This window comes from Monodon monoceros, unplaced genomic scaffold, assembly GCF_005190385.1.
Source record: "Monodon monoceros isolate NGI ecotype Baffin Bay Population unplaced genomic scaffold, NGI_Narwhal_1 Super_Scaffold_11, whole genome shotgun sequence".
NCBI lineage: Eukaryota > Metazoa > Chordata > Mammalia > Artiodactyla > Monodontidae > Monodon > Monodon monoceros.
The window spans coordinates 48,245,543-48,266,627 of NW_021703767.1; the positions used below are offsets into that span (position 1 = coordinate 48,245,543).

At 36.4% G+C, this 21,085-nt stretch overlaps 1 protein-coding gene across 3 annotated transcripts in view; it reads right to left on the minus strand.

Moving 5' to 3' along the window:
* ABI3BP (ABI family member 3 binding protein) overlaps positions 1 to 21,085 on the minus strand; it is a 262,119-nt gene that overhangs the window by 117,491 nt on the left and 123,543 nt on the right. For all 3 annotated transcript variants that reach the window (XM_029213847.1, XM_029213848.1, XM_029213849.1), the window contains exons 7-12: positions 19,746 to 19,794; positions 18,728 to 18,799; positions 18,057 to 18,149; positions 10,149 to 10,226; positions 8,231 to 8,305; positions 5,937 to 6,011 (exon numbers count right to left, since the gene is read on the minus strand). In XM_029213847.1, coding sequence (XP_029069680.1) covers positions 5,937 to 6,011; positions 8,231 to 8,305; positions 10,149 to 10,226; positions 18,057 to 18,149; positions 18,728 to 18,799; positions 19,746 to 19,794 — 442 coding nt within the window. The remainder of the gene's footprint in view (positions 1 to 5,936; positions 6,012 to 8,230; positions 8,306 to 10,148; positions 10,227 to 18,056; positions 18,150 to 18,727; positions 18,800 to 19,745; positions 19,795 to 21,085) is intronic.

Sequence of the window (21,085 nt, forward strand, 5' to 3'; positions counted from 1 at the left end):
TTTTTTTTTTTTTTTTTTTTTGCTGTACGCGGGCCTCTCACTGTTGTGGCCTCTCCTGTTGCGGAGCACAGGCTCCGGACACACAGGCTCAGTGGCCATGGCTCACAGGCCCAGCCACTCCACGGCATGTGGGATCTTCCCGGACAACGGCACGAACTCGTGTCCCCTGCATCGGCAGGCGGACTCTCAACCACTGCGCCACCAGGGAAGCCCCTAACTCTTTTATATATAGTAGTTTGTATCTGCTAATCCCAAACTCCTAATTTATCCCTCCTCACTCCCTTTCCCCTTTGTTAACCATAAGTTTGTTTTCTATGTCTGTGAGTCCATTTCTGTTTTGTAAATAAGTTCATTTGTATCACTTTTTAGAGTCCATATGTAAGTAGTATCATATGATATTTGTCTTTCCCTGTCTGACTTACTTCACTTAGTATGATAATCTCTAGGTTCATCTATGTCTCTACAAATGGCATTATTCCATCTTGTTTTTTTTTATGGTGAATAATATTCGACTGCATATGTATAAAGACTCCTTTTTAAACATCAATTCTTAGATGAAGGACCTCGTGACCTCATTAGGATAGAAATTGTGCCTGTCATGCTCTTTATGGACTTCAAAGTTTACCCCAGAGCCTTGTACATGGGAAGACTCAATGGAATTAATCGGCAAGATTTCCATTACAATGAACAAATAACAATGAGTTTGACAGTTGGGTAGTTTATGCTCTTAGTAAGGATAGATGAGAATAAATGAACAGATCCTTTAATTATTTTATAACACACATATGTGTGCACACAAATCTCTCCCTCTACTACACAATGACCTGCCATATGCTTGCGTGGCCATACCCTGCCATGGAAATAGAATCCTAAACACACATATAAAGACACAAGGGGAAAATACAACAGGACCATCAATAAGTAGCTGGATGAGAAAAGCAGTTATAAACACCACACACAGAGTTCTCAGTACCATTTAAATAAGTACATAAAGCTCTCTTCAAATCATGGAAAAATTTCAAGGTTGGCCTTGAAATTTGTGAATATATTGCCTGCAAGAAAATGCTCATGAAGCAAAACCAAAGGCTGCAGCTGTAAATCTCTAAGAGGCCACTGTAAATCTGTAAACCATCTGCTATACTTAAATTCTATTTTCCTGATCTCAAAGCATCAACACCACCATTTACTCCTATTTTTTCTCCTCTCTAGGGCTTAATTCAGTCTGGTGGGCCAGATCTATGCTAATCAACACCTCATAGGAAGACAATAAGGTCCAAATGTAGAGTTCAACCTCTTTTCAACCACTGTGAGCAAACCACTTGTGGCCGAAACTTTCCAACCAGTATACCACTCCTCAGGCATGCTGATCACTTCAGCTTTCAAGGCTTTCAATAATTTATAGAGCTTAAGTGCATATAGCAATTTACTAAAGTTCTACAAAGTACTGAAAGAATGAAACACTGAAAATAATTAGTAATGAACTCCTAAAGGGAGCTCCCAATGTGGATTCTAATGAAAAGACTGAGGCAGACCATCCTCAGTTCTGTCAAGGGAAGTCTCTAAAGATAATTGTTTATTGCTCAAGGGGAAATAATTATGCCAGAAGGAACTGTCATCTTAGTAATAAGTTACTGTACAATTAGAGGGAAAAGTCAGTTTGTCTGGGCATGCTAGGGGAAGAACAGGCTGGAGAGTTTTCTAAGGATGCAAATAAGCACACTGGGTCATCTTGGGTTATATGAAGAAACCATTTTTTTTAATTTGATTAAGGTTCAAATCCCTCCTGGTACTAAATGATGGTCTTTTAAGGGGATGGCCAAGTAAATTAAGGATGCTTAACACTGGTAGCATTAGGAAGCCAGAAACAGAACATTGATTTCTATCCTTCTTCTCCAACCATGTTCTACTGGCTACCTTCCAGTAGAACATAAGACCAATTCTATTGCATCATCAGAAAGATGGACTTTTCTGAATGACTGTTATAAGCACTTAAGTATTTCTAAAATATGGCCAACTTTCTTTTAATTTAGAATTTATAAATAAATTTACATTCTGGCATATAGTTAAAGAGCATACTTTTATAATTTCCTTTCTGTCCTTTAAGAAAAGGTGGATTTGCTAAGGAAAGCAAAATCAGTCAATCCCACTTGAACATACTTTAGAGAAGGTTTAAACAAAGTACAATTACAAATAATGAGATCACAAAATGCAGCCCTAATGAAGGATTGGGGCCAATAGACTAAAAGTAGGGAAGAATATGTTTGATGACTGCACTTCTCAGATTTCCTAGGACACTCCAAATTCCAAATACCCTGTCCCACTCTTGCCATCAACTACTGAAATGATTTCAATATTCAACATGCAAGTTAGAATTTCCACATAACTTTTTATTGACAAAAGTAATACAGAAATCTTTTTAAGAGCATGCATTCTGATTATTTGATACAGAGTATGAAGTAAATGTGGAAAACAAATCCAGTAAACGTTGAAGGAAAATGAGTTTTACAAAAGGTACTGATAAACCACATTTAATGGTTGATAAAGAAACAAGCAGCCCCTGGCATCCAGGTGCTGGTCAGGCACTCACAGCTAGGCTGCTGTGTTCACCTACGGAACATCGACAATTGAAAAGAACATCAACATCAGACAAGTTCACTTGGTGACAAAGATGGACCAAGACAAAAACAAGACCATTCTGTAACTGTGTGGGACACAAACGCATGAACACAAAAATTACTGTCCTCATATTCTGGCCAATATCTTTACCAGTCACAGCTTTAGTCTCACTCCTCTTTTCTTGCCTTCTAGTTAAGAATTCTTAAGATATTCTGTCACAAATTATTCCTATTTTCAGACAGCATCCAATTCAGAGCAAAGCTTCACTTCCTTAAACACTCCCCAGGATCACCTAACACAAGACTAAATCCCATAACATCCTCTTACTAACAGATCCACAGTTCCTCGTGGTCTGCATTCTCCATTGTTACAAAAAGTAAATAAACCTAACTTTGTTCAAATACAGGTGTGTTCCTGGTGGTCTTTGGCTGAAGGTAATTGACATAGTAAATATAGATGCATTGCATGCCAACAGAGAAAACAAAATATGTTCATTTCGCTATAATAATGTCATTAATACCAGCTGAAATATATCATTTCTTCAAAAGATGTAACAACTAAAAACGAGACAAATGATTTTATGGACTGGCATTCAAGTACTATCTCTGCCTCTCTCTCTCCTTAATTCTCAAATAATTGCATTAGGAAGCCATGTGAGTAACTGGAAAATATAATAATCATATATGTTGAAACTAAATAGGAAATAGAAACTTAGTGCCTGTGTAAATTCACACAAAATCAATTGAGAACCAAAGGCTGAAATGAATAAAAGGGTTGTGTGAATATACCAACTCCTTAAATCACAAGTAACACATTTGATAAATTTTAATTTGAAATTTAACACGTTAGGAAGATGCCACAGAACATTTATACAAGAGGTAGATGGGAGTGTTAAAAATATTAGCAGAAACAAGAAATACTTAATCGCCTACTTTAAGAAACCAATTTTACATTGATTTCAGGCCTCCTGTCCTATAACTGACCACATTCGATGCTTCATATCTGTACCATGTGAAGTATTACAGACCACAGTGATAAGGCAGTGCTTCTTAAACTTTAATGCTCATACAAATCACCTGGAGATCTTGTTAAAAAGCAGATCCTGATTCAACAGATTTGAAGTAGAGCCCAGGATTCTGCCTTTCTAACAAGCTCCCTGGTGATGCCAACGCTCTCTCTCCAAACATCATACCAAGTAGCCCAGTCATAACAATTCAATGTTGTAAGGGCAGGCTACGAAGTTTCTGTGGCTTATGCATATGCCTGCAATCACACCTACTGAACTGTTACAGCCCATGACAGGCCCACACACTTCATCTAGAGACGGCTGGCAGTCGACAGTGTTTGAAGTTCTCTGGCAGCCTAAGGTGGCCCTAGCAGGAGGGAAGCAGCTGAATAATGAAACTGCTTCCTGCGGCATTAGCAACTATTCATACTCCACCGGGCAAAACCGGAATATTCCTTTTCTGTAATTAAGGCAAAAGGAACCTATCTTTTACTGGGATTTCCAATCTCATCTATCTTTGTCTCTTTGTAACTCTACAACATTCACCTGCAAACATATTTTCCCTACCCCCCCAAAGCTTGCTTCAATTCAGGCTTATATATAATTCATATCCTAGGCATTGAAATTTCATAAATGGTTTCCTGGAGGTTTTGGTCAGTTTGCTCTTAAATAATCATAAACACCAAAAATCTAGAGGCTGCTCAAGAGAAACCAGGAAGACCTTATATGCCCTGTGTGTACAGCCCAGAAGTTGAGAGATAAAAGGGACCTAAGTGTTCTACTAACTCAGTGGGCCCCAACAGTCTTTGGTTTGGAAGATGTGATACTTGTAAAGGATGTGGGGGTCAGGCCAGCTGGGCCACAGTGCAGCAGATAAACCATCACACACGCCCACAGACTAGCATTGTTCCACAGTCTGCAGTGCAGCTGTGCCTCTGTGTTAACAGAACTAGAGGCTCAGTATGAAAGTCCACCCAGAGCCTGGATTTTAGACTCAGGTGACCTGAATTCTGAAGGTGTTCTTGCACCCACATTGAGTAATGGCACTAGAATTTCAGGGTCAGTGACATGGGGAATCAAGGCTTAGAAAGACCTAATTTAAGGCTTCTCTGTATTGGCTGACAACTATAACCAACTTATAAGTGTTTTCCCACGTGAGTAAACTAGGGAGGACCGTAACAGACATGCTTACTTCATTTGATGCCATCCTTGTATCTTTTGCTAAGATCTGAATCAATTACACTCACCAGAGAAAGGATCATTTGACTAGGATCTATGTGTCTGTAGGCTCATTCTCATCCTTTCTCAAACCAATCCTGTGCTGGACTCCTTTCTGGAGGATACCACCGAATGGGGGTGTGTTTAACATCATTACATGAACTTCTAACTACATTATATACTAATTACATGTACTCAAAAAAATCACCACTAGAAGGTTCACAAAATTAAAATACAAATAAGTAAAACAAAAGTCATAGAAGTAATCACACAAAATGGTTTGTGAGGTTTTCTTATAATTCTCACATGCTGAATATTTTCTTTAGTTGACCACTAGACATCAAAGAAAAGACGTAAATGCAAAAACTCTTTAATTGAGAAAAATCTATTTTTTAAAAAGGAAGCTATTTCACTCAATCAATTTTAGTGTTGGAACACAAGAATTCTTGGGAGAAAAAGCCAACTGCTATAGTTTACAAAAGAGCAGACCAGGATCCAGGAAAGTAGAGAAAAATAGCTAAAATATGTGGTTGGTAGTAAAGCCAGAACTGGAACCAAGGTCCAGTATTAGTGCCAAGACCTGTGGTCTTTCCTCTATATCACAATATGTTTACATATTTTAGGACATATTTTATGTTTACATATTTTATTATTTCAGCAATAACATCTTGCACAAAGTAAACTCTCAAATGTTCATTAGATATTTTACTGAAAAAGAGGCAAATATCTAACTGCAAGGGAAATATTAAATTCATACTCTTAAATCAGATCACGATGGGATTCTTATTTTTGTTACTGCTCTCATGTCACTAAAGAGATCTCTAGAAATTCAATGAGCCAATTCACAGTTCATCTTCTAGCCAGACTTCTAACTGTATATCCAGACATTAAAACACAGATCTTTAAAACAAATGCAAAAGCATTTTGCTTTTGTATTGAAAAAAATGAAATTCATCTAAGCATCAAGAATGGATTATAACTTTACCATTTACTACAAAGTATATGGATAATCAACTAAACAACCTATAAAAATAAAAACGAGAAGTTATTCCATACTGTTGCTCCAATCTATTTTTTAAAAAAAGAATGCAATTACCAGTTTGAGGCAGCAGAATTTTGGAATCTTCAGATATTTTACTTGTAGGCACAATCCATGGCTTTGGACTTGAAGCTACAGCAAAAAAGAAATGGAATTCACTGAGAATTTTTTTGGGAGGATAAAGAGACAGAAATAGGTTGCTGGTGTGGTTAAGTGGCTACCAGTAGCCTGAAATAAAAAACACATACTGATCCAATTAAACATTACCACATAGGAAGAAGAAATCAATATACACCCATTCAGAGAGCATTTGAGTAGAGACTAGAAGGAGACTAGAGTTTGGTGTCATACTCTCACCTTTTTGAGGACAGAAAACTAACTAAATGGGCTATATATGGAATTAATAGATTGATAATTGTTACTGAATTTGTAGAAAATCCAATCAGAGAAATAGTTGTTTTTGGCTTTTTTTTTTTTTTTAAACCAATCAACCACTTGTTTGGCTGAGTTGACTGAATTCAGCAGTTCATTGAGGTTTGCATAGATAAGATCCAGTAAACGTGTCCTACAGAATTAAGCAATCACCACCCATGTGGTAACACCAGATTTAAGGTGCTGTGATTACCCAAGGTGCCCCCAGGTTTCTCAAAAGGGAAGGGTGTTTTTGCCTGAGGAAATTCTGGAAGCCTTTTCGGAGCTGCAATGAAACACACAAGAAATGTTATGGCTTGAAGTGTGAGTAAGAGAAAAGGTTTTTAAAATCTCAAGCTTCAAAAACAAACACAAATGCAAATTACTCAGGTAAGGTAAGGGACTGTTTACTAGTATATATTTCTTACTCCTGTGTTTCAATGATGGATAATATAAGACAGCTTCTTTTTCTATTTTGTATAATCAAGCCACTGCATGTGAGGAGTTTGGGTTCTTTTTTTCACCCTTATTAAACTAGTGTCCTAATTTCTTCAGCTACGCGTATGTGTGTTCTCAGATATATTAAGTTTAAACTCAAGTCAAGCACCAAACACATATGAACTAGAAAATGTCTGTCTAATAGTTTTTAAAAATAGAATTTCAGTAACTATGTGACTTTATATTTAAGCTCCCCCAACAACTTTTTTGATATTGCACGTAAATTCTAAGGATTCTAAGAAGCAGTCTGCAGAAATACCATAAATATATCTTCTCTTTCAAGAGAAACAGTTGAGTAAAAAGATATTTAGGAAAAATATAGAAAATAATTTATTCAGTGACACAATAATGTTGAATTAAAAGAATCAAATATAATATCAAAATATGACTACCCCCAAGAAAAATTACCAAAGGATTTGTCATAGAGAAAGACTCTTTAGGATCCTAGATTATAAAATAAAGAATTTATAACATTTAAGGGTTTGGTATTGGAGAGTTTACTGTTCTATAAGCCATGTGTCCCTTCTTTTCTGTGAGGAGATAAATTTGAATGAATTAGCCTAAGGACTTCTTTCAAGTATGCATAATATTTCCAAGGTAATAATAAGCTGCAGTGTTTAATAATTTTTACCTAGAATGCTCAGTGGCAATTCAAACCTAGGTATTAAAATAGTTTGCGGTGTTTCGGGGATCCTTCCCCTAAGAACTGCAATAAAGAAGAATTCAGTTAGAAACTCCCTGAGTTGGGATTTGACATTGTGGCTTAACCGTGTCATGTGAGGCATGCTCATAGCAGAGGGTACATTGCGCAGCTGGTGCCTTTCATGGAAATAGCTGTCTTTCCCTGGAAAAAGTTTTACATAGTTATAATTTGAAGGTATACGTTCAAATGGCCATGGTGTGGCATGGAAGATCAACATCACAAGTACAGAACAAAATACGTACATGCTGCTCCTGTTTTTTTTTTTTTTGCAGAAGAGAATAAAGCAGGTTAGATTCTCTTGGGCCAAGAAGCAGCTAACTTGCAAGACATGAAATTCTTAGTAAAAGGCATGTCACTTTGGGAGATTCTCCTTAAGTTTAGTACACACAAGACTTGGAAAAGCCAACTGAAATGGAAAGCACAGACATAGTCAAGACTCTCACTCCTCCAAGCTTTGTAGGTTAAAAGGCTGGCGTTGTTTTTCTATACCTCCCAAGAGACTGGTAAAAAGGGTGTACAGTTAGCATATAGCAACCAGAGCTGCCTAGAATATTAGTCATCAGGATCAAGGTATGTCGTTAACACTTTAATGGAATTGGTCTGAGAAACAGAAGATGAACTACTGCCAGTAAGGTAGGAAAGAAAGTGGGGAGGATGGGAAGCCAAGGCATTGGGGTTACTTTTGTATGATGGTTGGGATGTTCTTTTTTTTTTTAAGAAAAAAAGTTCTTAGAATTACCCGGTATTGTTTCTGAAATGTCTAACGCACTAGACACAGTGGGTTTAGTGGTTCTTGGAACTGATTCAGGAGTCACTGGAAGCTAAAAAAGATGACTTTACAAATTAAGATAAATGATGAAACAACTCAAGACCATAAGGCACTTTTGTTGCCTTTTAGAATTAGAACTGACACTTACACGGACTAATTCTTTTCAAGTTAATTATATTAAGGGCTCCCTGGCTTGTGTCTGAACTGACACCTCCTCCCAACCCTTCCTTTCTGGGTTTGTCCACTTTCCATGTGTTCCAAAAAGCACGTGGAATTGACCGCCATGGAAGCATTTATCAGTTTAATCATAATTTTGGGTCTGCCCTTTTTTCTTAGCACAAAGTCTGCAGTATAGTAAGCAAGCACATGATAAATATTTATTAAACAAGTTAATAAATGGGCAGATAACATAATGACCCAGGTCAAAAAGATTTATTTAGAACTATTACATTTTTAAGACTTCTCTCTTCCAAACTGTAGTCAACATGCAAAGCTTGGAACTGGGCTGAAATTATGAGGATTCAAATGCTCAGTCACAGGGTTGTTTCAAGTGCTAGATCAAAGGTAAAGATGACCTTCAGGTAAATAGTTTTTGAGGAATAAGAACCAGGATCATTGAGATTTGGAATGAATTGTGAGCTACACAATTCCAGAATTTTGTAGGGTAAGGATATGAAATACACACAGTGACACTGAATAATGAATTATGGTGTTTGCCTAAGTGTTTCTGAAGTGGAAAATCCTGAGGAAGGTTTGGCAGAGAGCTAAGAACTCTGTTGACTCTCCCATCAGATACTATGCCAAGAGAAGAAGTGTAGTTGGGAATACTTTTCTTGGTATTGGCTAATTATACTGAAATCAGAAAACTACCTAGGAATTTCATTCAAATAGCTTATTCCAGCATCAGAGTCTACCCTTGTTCCAGCTCCCATGAAGGTGGGGGATGGAAGGTCCATTTCTCACCTTTAGGTAGGACCAAGTACTTCTTACTCTGTCAGAAATATTTCTACTTGAATAGGTTTCTTGAAATCAAGCCATTTTATTTCCCCACCAATCTTTATTTTCTTTGGACTAGTTAGGAGTCCAAGAGCTTAGTAGAAGGTAAATATCACTGATATTTCAATTTATGGCAATTTTATGGGTTAAGAAATTCACTTTAGATTGGAGTTACTTTGCTAAATGTAGATTTGGAGGAATTCTTGCCAGATATTTGTTTCACAGAGCTCTGGCTGAAGTGGTATTGCTCTGGCAAAAACTCTGTAGTTCAGAGAATAACGTGTCCCCAGTGGGCTGGACTTGGGCAGTTCATTCACATAAGACATGCTGAATGTTTGTTAGTAATGGTTGATAAACTGGGGAAAATGCGTACTGCGTTTATTCTTTAAAGAATTTTTACTGAACTATTAGGTATTTTCTACATGAGCATTGTTAATCTTCAAGAGACATTGTTACTAAATGATTCCAAGGTATTTTCATAGATATTAAACTATGGATTTATGAGGGATAATGGCATTTTGCTAAACCAATCACTTGTGAAAGTGAAGAAATGAAAACATGCTCTCGTGTCTTCTTATAAAAGGAAAGCACCCAAACCATGGTGTTACATCTTAGTATAAAAATATTTCAGAATGTTGCGGTAACAACTTTCACTTAAAGTGAAAAATACATATTCCATATTACATATCAGTTATAGAATTCAATGGTTCATTTGCATCTGCTGTTTTTCCAAACATTAAAGACCCAGAATCTCCTACTGTTGTGTGCTTATGATCAAAATGAATTTCCTACTGGCTCTTCACTGAAAAAAAAATACAGGCTTGTCAATCAGTTACTACTTGAAAATACATTATTTATTTTCTCAAAGTTAATAACGTAGGGATCTCATTACCTGTTACGGGCTGTGCTGGGATTTTTTCTATCTCTGGTGTTTTAGATTCAGCAGGTAGTGCCAAGGTTTCATTCTTAGCTAAAAAATTCAGAAAATAAACAATTTATCTCACTTCCTCATAATAGAGTATCCAAATATAATTCCCTCAAAACAATCAAGCAACAGACTATTTCAAGAAATCTATTCTGCTCTTATCCCTTCCCACCAGGCAGTCAATAAATTTATTGTGCATTTCTACCAGGGATTAGTATTAGTAGTGACAGTCTTCAGAATTCTTTCTCATTAACCTGGGTAATTCTTTAAGATCTAAGTTGGCACTGGAATGAGGAAAAAAATCACAACCCAGTACTTGGATAGCTCTCAAGTCATTCTGACTCATAAACAGAGTTTCTTGAAGGCACAGGTTGTAAGGCATAGCAAATGCTCCCTGGAATTTTATATTCAATTACTCCTAATTTTTTTTTTTAAAAAATCAATGAATAGAAATTATCTGTTATTATGCATGGTAAAAAATATAATAGGCTATGGCTCTAAAGTTTTAGAAAAACATGAATAACACACATAGGAGACTAAGTTATTTGAAGATATTTGTGGTTAGGAAAAAATACCAACAGTTACTTATTTGAACCTCATGTTAACGTAGATATTTTCTTTGGGTCTGTGTGGGAATTCAGTGTAAAAAAATGAAGTCTGTTTTTTTATTCTATTTCTTTTCTCTTCTGACAATTATTCAGGAAACTTTCTTCTAAAATTTAGGTATTCCTTTTCAAAGAAAGTACATTTCTGTACCAGAATTGCCCAATGATTAAGATATTCTCCATATTCTCCAAAATGCACTTAGGATTAACTTGATTCAGCTATTTAGCACACTGAATCAATGACCTACTTACAATATTTTGAAACAGTCTAGTGGCATGAAAGAATTCATTCATCTTTGAGATACCCTGATCATGTCTCCTTGAACTGATCATAATCAGACGGGATTTTTTAAGAGTCCTAAGGCTGTAAGGAACTTCTTGGGTTTCTCAGCGTTGGCACTACTGACATTTTGGGCTGGACAATTGTTTTTATGGGGGCCTTTCCTGTGAAACGTAGGATATTTTGCAGCATCTCTGGCCTTTACTCACTGGATTCCACCCTTCCACAGCTGTGACAACCAAAAATGTCTCCAGGCACTGCCAAATATCCTGGGGAGGGGACAAAATTGACCTCTGTTGAGAACTACTGATCTAATCTGTTCTCTCAAAGTTCTTTGAGGATGTAAATTTTGTAACTTCTTCCTATAGTTCACATCACTGTTGTAAAGACCAGTTTCTTCTTTTCAGTTAACATGGGCACAAAATATTCATTTACTTCTGATGGACTTAAAGACAATTATAAAGTCATCCCTTTCACAAAGATCATGGAAGCAAATCAATTCTCAATCTGTATTATGGAAGTATATGATAGATTCCTCGAGCTTATGATTTTCAGGAGTGATTTGAGATGCTAGAAATAGGCGTCACAAGTGCTAGTGTACTTGCCATAGCTATCAGTCAAGTGTGTGTTCTGAATTGCTGTGCTCATGAAGCTGTACAGCATGTTTGTACAACAGAAATGTTTAATACCATTGTTCAAATTAATTTAGCAGGACATAAAGAGAAGGGACTCTTTCTGGAATAACTAAAAAAATAAACAGATCCAGTATAATTTTATGATAAATTCTATTTTTTAGATTTCTAAATCTCATCAACATGTTTTTTCCTTCTTCTTTTGTAGTCACAGCTTTGGTTTAGAACCACTGTGAGTGTTAGCACAGGAAAAAATGTTCAGATTACAAATTTTGATGAGCTCTAGTCCTGTTATTTTCAGCATGTACCACAGGAAGTTTTTTTTTTAATGTAATTTTTTTCAATGATCTCTTCTTTTTCAGTGTCCTCTTCTCCTTCAGGATTATTTTTGCTAATCCTTTCCCTCCTGTGTAATATCCTACACTCTTGGTGTTTCCCTGGCTGACTAGGACTGTATATTTATTTATTTTAAAAAATTATTTATTTATTTTAACCTCCAGATTCTAGACTTTCAGGCAATGCTCTGAATTGCTTTGCTTTAGCTCCTTATGCATGCCCTTACGGGGTAATACCATTAACCTAAAATTAGGCTGCTAATGAAGAAAAACAGTAAACTACCTTCCCAAGAGGTATTTGTATTCTCTACCCATCACTAATTCCTTATAGAGGCATACCGTATTTCTAAACATGGCTCTTCCGGTGTGAGAGAAATTGATTGAAGGGAAAGAACTTGAATGGGGACTCTGTGACTCCTATCAAGCCATGAGCATTCACCTACACTATCTATGTACAACTGGTCTTGGCAACAGCAGAGTAAAATGCCATTAGAACACGGCCTAAACCCCAGGAAATTCCTTTTCCTCTCTGATTCTTCTTACTGTTTTTCAACACAGTTGTTTCCTTTCATTATTGGCAGGCTAAGTCTTGGCTTTGGCAAACCCTTTTCTTGTCCCCAGGAGGTGTGTGTATTACTAGCTTTCTTGTTTATTTCTCTCATTATTCATACCATGTGTTCTTAGAACAAAAGCTATTAATTTCTTGATGTCCCACATTGGGTCCTGCTGGAATGAGGATATTATTTTTAGGATTTAACCTCTTGCACAGGACTTTTCTGAATTGCAGTGATAAATAACTTCAGGAAAGTTTATTTCTCCTTCATTGGTATAAAGAACTGTTTATGCTCACACTCTTCACAAAAACCAGTAAATCTAAAATGTAGTTTGTAACATAGCCTAAAATGGTACATTCAGTGGGTTTACTGGACATCTTCAAACATACTGCCTATCAGCCTCTTCAATGTGTAAGAAATTCACCATGTATTCAATTTAAGATAGGTGCTTCCCTAGAAATAAGTTTTAAGATACATATACTATCTGCATTTTAATTTGTCTTCATTAAAATCACACTTAATCCTGAAGTTTCAGTGATTCGTATCAGAATAACAAAAGCAAAAAGCAAAGCAAACCAAAAAATCAACTGTTTAATTCTCTAAATTAAAGAAAATGAAAAGCTTGAACTGATATTAAGATAGCAGGTGGAACTTTGGAAAAACAAAACAAAACAAAAAATTTAGGAAATAGTCCTTAAAACCAAGAACTAAGGAACAAAACACATTTCAGTTCAACAGTGACATTTCTTGAAAGATGACATACAGATGGCCAAAAAGCACATGAAATGATGCTTGACATCACTAATTATTAGAGAAATGCAAATTAAAACTACAATGAGGTATCAGTCACACCTGTCAGAATGGCCATCGTCAAAAAATCTACAAACAATAAGTGCTGGAGAGGGTGCAGAGAAAAGGGAACCCTACTACACTGATGGTGGGAATGTAAATTGGTACAGCCACTATTAAGAACAATATGGAGGTCCCTTAAAGAACTAAAAGTAGAACTACCATATGACCCAGCAATCCCACTCCTAGGCATATACACGGAGAAAAACAGAATTCTAAAAGATACAGGCACCCCAATGTTCATTGCAGCACTATTTACAATAGCTAGGACATGGAAGCAACCTAAATGTCCATCAACAGAGGAATGGATAAAGAAAATGTGGTATATATATACAATGGAATATTACTCAGCCATAAAAAAGAACAAAATAATGCCATGTGCAGCAATGTGGATGGACCTAGAGATTGTCATACTGAGTGACATAAGTCAGACACAGAAAGACAAATATGATATTGCTTATATGTGGATCTAAAAAAGGGTACAAATGAACTTATTTACAAAACACTAGTAGAGTCACAGATGTAGAAAACAAACTTATGGTTACCAGGGGATAAGGGAGGTGGAGGGATAAATTGGGAGATTGGGATTGACAAATACACACTACTATATATAAAATAGATAACTAATAAGAACATACTGTATAGCACAGGGAACTCTACTCAATACTCTGTAATGGCCTATATGGAAAAAGAATCTAAAAATGAGTGGACATATATATATACGTATAACTAATTCACTATGCTGTATACCTGAAACTAACACAACACTGTAAATCAACTACACTCAAAAAAAAAAAAAATGTGAGAGCAGTGGTGTGGGAAAAACTCTGCTCATTTTCGGTCTCCTTCACAAATCCTGGTTTTTGAATTCTGATGAACAGATTAGGGACCAAATCAGTAAGAGACTGGCCAGCTCCTTCCTTTTCTTCTCCTTCTGAACAACTCTTTCCCAAGAGGCCAAAACTAGAAACAAGAAAATCACAAATAGGAAAGCTCACTGGTAAAGACAAACATACAGTAGAAGCAGGAATTCATAAGCAAACATGATATCAAAACCAGCAACCGTGAGGAGAGTACAAATGCAGGAAATCAGAATTGCATTTGAAATTAAGAGACCAGCAACCTTGTATATATATAGACTGCTTTATCAAAACCTCATGGGAAATGCAAACCAAAAAACTACAATAGATACACACACAAAGAAGAAAAACCTACCCAAATACAACACTAATATGGTCATCAAACCACAAGAGAAGAAAAAAGGAAGGGAAGAAAAAAGACCTACATAAACAAACCCAAAACAATTAAGAAAATGGCAATAGGAATACACATATTGATAATTACCATAAATGTAATTGGATTAACTGCTTCAACCAAAAGACACAGACTGGCTGAATGGATACGAAAAGAAGACCCATATATATGCTGTCTACAAGAGACCCACTTCAGACCCAGGGACACATACAGACTGAAAGTGAGGGGATGGAGAAAGGTATTCCACACAAATGGAAATCAACAGAAAGCTGGAGTAGCAATACTCATATCAGACAAAATAGACTTTAAAATAAAGGCTGTTACAAGAGACAAGGAAGGACACTACATAACAATCAAGGGAACAATCCAAGAAGATACAACAATCGTAAATATATATGCACCCAACATAGGAGCACCTCAGTATATAAGGCAAATGCTAACAGCCATGAAAGGGGAAATTGACAGTAACACAATAATAGTGGGGAATTTAACACCCCAATTACACCAATGGACAGATCATCCAGACAGTAAATTAATAAGGAAACACAAGGCTTAAATGATACATTGTAAAAGATAGACTTAATTGATATTTATAGGACATTCCATCTGAAAGCAGCAGAATACATTTTCTTCTCAAGTGCACACAGAACATTCTCCAGGATAGATCAAATCTTGGGTCACAAATCAAGACTCAGTAAATTTAAGAAAATTGAAATCATATCAAGCATCTTTTCTGACCATAGCGCTAGGAGATTAAAAATCAATTACAGGAAAAAAAAACTGTAAAAAACACAAACACATGGAGGCTAAACAATGTTACTAAATAACCAGTGGATCACTGAAGAAATAAAGAGGAAATCAAAAAATACCTAGCGACAAATGGAAATGAAAGCACGATGATCCAAAACCTATGGGACACAACAAAAGATGTTCTAAGAGGGAAGTTTATAGCAATACAATCTTACCTCAAGAGACAAGAAAAATCTCAAATAAACAACCTATCCTTACACCTAAAGCAACTATCTCGAGAAAGAAGAACAAGCAAGTCTTTCCCAGGCACGGGGCTAAGTATTAATAGGCTCTGGGCAGAGAACAGGTGAGTGCAAGAGTCCTGAGCTCTGGTTCTAAACACAGGTTCACTCAGGGAATTTAATATGGAAGCTTCCTGGCTTTTAGCACAGCATTTAGATGATGTAGAGTTGAGTCTCAGGGTTTACAGATAAACAGGAGGTGATCAAGTCTGATGCACAAATTAAAGAAATAAAGCCTAGAATCACTTGTCTACATTCTTGGAAGTAACTCACCATAGGACTAACAGGTATGAATGTTTTACAGTAAAAATGTAACAACTGCACAAAATCACAAAGATTTATGGGCAAATATGTTCCTATCTTAATAAAATGGTGATGCATAGATTTTGAAAATTTTTCCAAAATTCTAAGTCCACTAATTATGCTTTTCTACCCACTTATTAAGGCTTTGCTCCTCCTTCTTCCAGGAAGTTCTCAAACTAACAGCTAAGGAGAACGTAAAGGTTTACCTCTTAGAACTGTTACAATCTGATTGCTTAACATCAAACAAGCAAACAGGTCAGACCTTCAATGAGGGAGGAGAAATTAAGTCTGAGGTTCCTGTGTGGTTGGGTCCTGTGCCTGTGTAAATCACAATTATGTCCCGAGCCACTTGCAGTTCTGGCCCCGAGTAATGCTTAATAAATATTTGTTGAATAAATGTTGCCAAACAGGGGCTTGGGCCTGTTTCCACACCCATAAAATGTGAAGATTCAAGTATATAAGTGCTGAAGTTCTTAGCCATTGCCTAGTTCAAGAAAAATATTCTACATTTTTAAGTCTTGTTCAATTTCCACCACATCATGCCACCTTCTTCCATATTTATCAGTGGCCCAAGACATTCTCCAGAGACTTTACAGGGGTGGTTCTCAAAGTGTGGCTTCCAGACCAGCAGCACCAGTATCACCTGAGTACTGGGTAGAAATGCAAATTCTCAGGCCCCACCCTAGACCTACGGAATCAGTATCCTGGGGGTGAGCCCAGCAGCCTGGGTGTAACAAGCCCGCCACGGCTTCCGATGCTTCATCAAGGGTGAGATCCTCTGCTATAGAGAGAATTCAGACTAATGTGATACTCAAATGCAGCAACTAGCTTAGCCCACTGGCCACCCCAATTGTTTCCTGGACTCCTTTTACAGAACTTTGCTGCTTTTTTCCCCAAATTATTATGTTTTATGTTTTTTAAACACTAAAATCATATCAGGTGCTTTCTAGAAGTAGGAAGCAGTATCAATCTCAAAGTAAATAATAATTCTAACAGACCTGACCCTTACCTCAGTTACCACTGAAGACCTCTAGTGGCCCCTTGATAGTATAGTATAATAAGTGTAATTTATAACAATGACTCCATTTGAAAATTATACCTGTATAAATGTGTATATTTTGGTTAATTTGATCATTCACTCTTCTTTCATAAATATAAATATAAAATAACTATTTCCCTATAGAATGTGATTTATATGAATAACTCCAACACTCCATCCTATCTACCCTTTACTTTTTTTCCAATTTTTTTTTATCGTGGTAAAAGATACATAACACAAAATTTACAATCTTAATCATTTTTCAAGTGTACAGTTCAGTAGTATTAAATACATTCATACTGTTGTGCAACCATCACCACCATGCATCTCCAGAACTCTCCTTATCTTGTAAAACTGAAACTCCATACCATTAAACACTAATTCCCTATTTTCCTCCTTCTCCAGTCTCTGGCAGCCACCATTCTACTTTCTGTCTCTATGAATCTGACTACTCTAGGTACATCATATAAGTGGAATCACACAGTCATTTTGTCTTTTGTGATTGGCTTATTACACTTAGCATTATGTCCTCAAGGTCCATTTCTACTATAGCAAATGTGAGAATTTCCTTCCTTTTTAAGGCAGAATAATATTTCATTGTATATATATACCACATTTTGTTTATCAATTCATCTGTTGATGGATACTTGGATTGTTTCCACATTTTAGATATTGTGAATAATGCTACTATGAATATGAGTGTACAAATATCTCTTTAAGACCTTTTCCCCACCCAGTTCTTTTGGTTATATACCCAGAAGTGGAATTGCTGGATCATATGGTAATTCTATTTTTAATTTTTTGAGGAATCGTCATACTGTTTTCCACAGCAATTGTACCATTTTATATTCCCATCAACAGTGCACGTGCCTGTCCCTTAGTTTTTACTTTGAGATCCTCAAACAGCTCATTTGCTAGATCCCTTGGATATCCTAGGAATATCACTGCTAGTACTGTCACTGCAAAGTTCACATATAGATCTTTGCTGCTTACCTAACTGTGTCTTGATTGCATCTGAAATCTCAAACATTATGGAGGTAGGAAGTTTTATGGTGGTTTCATTAAGACCTGGAATAACAAGGTGGACTGAAAGAAAACAGAAGTAAAAGGAAATGCATCCCATCACAAAGTTCAGAGCATTAGAAACCATGAAGTTTAGTGCTTATTTTGCTTAGTCAATTTTAACCCAAACTTTAAAATGTTGGAAAAAATATGACAGTAACTTTTATGCAGAATCTTTTTCATATTCAAAACTGAACAACCAAATATTCTGGCTTTTAATCCATAGACTCAAAAATTGTAAAATGGTTGCTTAAAATGTGTGAACAAACACCATTATTAATAACAACTTTTAAAAGAGTAATTCAATATGACAAAGATGCCCTCATAACAGCAACAGCCCTGTGGGGTAGGCAGGAGGGGAGCCATCACGCCCAATAGGCACAAGCTAGAGTTGTTTCTCTAACAAACTAGGATAGAGGTAGCATCTCTTGGATCCTAGCCTGGAATGGTCACAAGCCAGGATGCTAAATACTGAAAGTAAATGAACCAACATCAATTTAACAGACCTGCTCACAGTGCAAAATTCCATAAGGCCTTATTATCAAAAAAAAAAAAAGAGCCTGACTTGACTAATGTAGGTGTAGATTTCAAGATAGACTCACCCAGTATTGTTCCTCCATAGGGAGTCTTTTCTGGGGATTTAGTTGAGGCCCTGTGAGTAACATTCTGAATCACTGTTGAAATACCAAAAGATAACAGTGTGAATGGAAAAAAAATAGTCAGGAAGCAGAAAGAAGCTAATAACATGACACCACCTGCACTGGAGAAACCCTGATCTAACTTTTTAATTAACAGAAAGGAACTCATTGGGCTGGCTACACAGGCAACGAAAGGTCTAGAAGGCACATCTTATCTTAATTCCTGTGCCTTTAAGTAATGAAAGTGTTCCATTCTAATTAGCTAAAAATTTCCTTTCTCAGCTCTACTCTCTGCAGCCTACCCAAGTTAAAGAACTAGCACAAAATGAGGCAAAGACTGACTCAGTAAATAAAGAGATTTAGGAAATGTACATTTTCAGAGCAAAGAATCTTTGGATAATTCCAATACTGACTGACACTGTTTTGAGAATACACTTGGGACATTGTGTTTCCTTAAAATGAAAAACTATTTTAAGTGCTCAATCTCTTCCACCAAGAAACTTTCTGGAAATAATGGAGTCATTTAAATAATTTGAAAAACTGAAAGTCAAAACAAAAATGAGTGCATGCTGAAATAAAACATAACTCTTAAAACCTGGATTTCTTTACTTTCCTTAAAGTGACCTCTATATCATAATTATCATTTCATTAATCCAAATATCCTATTAATGATTTTCTACATGTAAACTATCTTAATCCTGAAGAAAGCCACATATATTTAATTGGATTTTAAAACTTAATGCTTGTTAGGGTTGCTCTGTCCCTGGTTGTCCAGCCAATGTGCTTTGCCAAGACCTGGCCTAACAGTACAAGAATCAAAATTATCTGTCAACTTCTAATTTACTAGACTGATTTCTTCAAATTTTTTCTGGAAAATAATCAGAAAAATTGAAAAACTATGTGCTATGTTTAATTATCTCAGTTTAAAAAGTATATTAAAATAGTTCTAAACACATATCAAGAGCAGACGCATACAAATTACCTTGCTTGATGATTGTTACTGGGATTAGCTTTTTTGGAACATATGCTGGCTGAAAAGAGAGGAAGAGAGTCAGCTTTTGAGTTACTGTTAACTTAAAAAAATAAATAAGTAAAAAAAACTGGAAGCAGACCTTGTCTTTAGTGAAGTTCCCCATGACACAGGTTTAACAGCTGCTGAAAAGATCTTTAGTACATATATCTGCCTCTATTTTATTGTGCTCACTTGGTTTTCCCCATAAGTGTCCAAAGATTTGACAGAAGCAGTTTCTTCAAAACTCCCATTAGTTTAATTTACTTAGAAACTGCAATGGAAAGAAATTAAATCCTCTGAATTGAATACTAGTTTATTTTCACTTCATTTGAGAGGCGAACCAGCCAAATTCTGTCTTTACGTTTCCTCTCAAAAAAAGATTTCAAGCTACATATTCTTTTAAAACCAATCAACATCAATTGTCTGAGTATGCCCCACTGCTGCCCTGCTACTTCAGATACAACTGCCGTGAACTCCTGATGCCACGTATTTCCTTGTCCATGAAGGCAGAGCTGGGACTCAGAACCAGACATTTCTACTTCCAAAGCCTGTACTTTTAACTATTCTGTACATATTCATGCCCAGAGGACCTCAAAATTGAAGGGCAGGTCCCAGAGGACTGTGCATTCTCCCTTCTTCCAAGTTGCCTCAGACGTCCCACAGGAAGTTTTGATGCCATAGAGTGGCTTGACCTAGGGGCACATTTAGTGTTAACTTTACAGTGGAGTCATCACTGGAGATTGTGAGCCAGGGATAAGACGGCCATGGGAGAGACACAGAACAGGATAAGAGAAGGGCAGCAAATATACAGAGAATTAGATTGAGGTAAAGGCATAAGCATGACATGCATTTTTTGATGCTTGATTTAACCTGTATGCATGGTATAGATACTCCATGTACTAGATCTGCTGACAATCCAGGATATGCTGAATGAGGTACTTAACCACATAGGTGTTTACAGTTGTGAACAGAAGAGACTTGCTAACATGTTCCCATTCTAATAAACGATATGCCCATAATAAAGAAGTGCCACAATACCACATTTACTGTTGGCTATTTTCCTTCTTGTAGTAAAGTCCTTATGTTTAAAAAACACAAAAAATAAAAGTTTACTTTTATCAGATTATTTTTAAAAAGTATCTATACTTCTTGTATTGTATATTGGCCCAGCGCTATAGACTGAAAGCTTGTATCCCCCCAAAATTCACGTGTTGAAACTTAATCCCCAGTGTGATGGCATTTGGAGGTGGGGCCTTTGGGAAGTAAATAACACATAAGGGTTCCACCCTCTTGAATGGGATTAGTGCTCT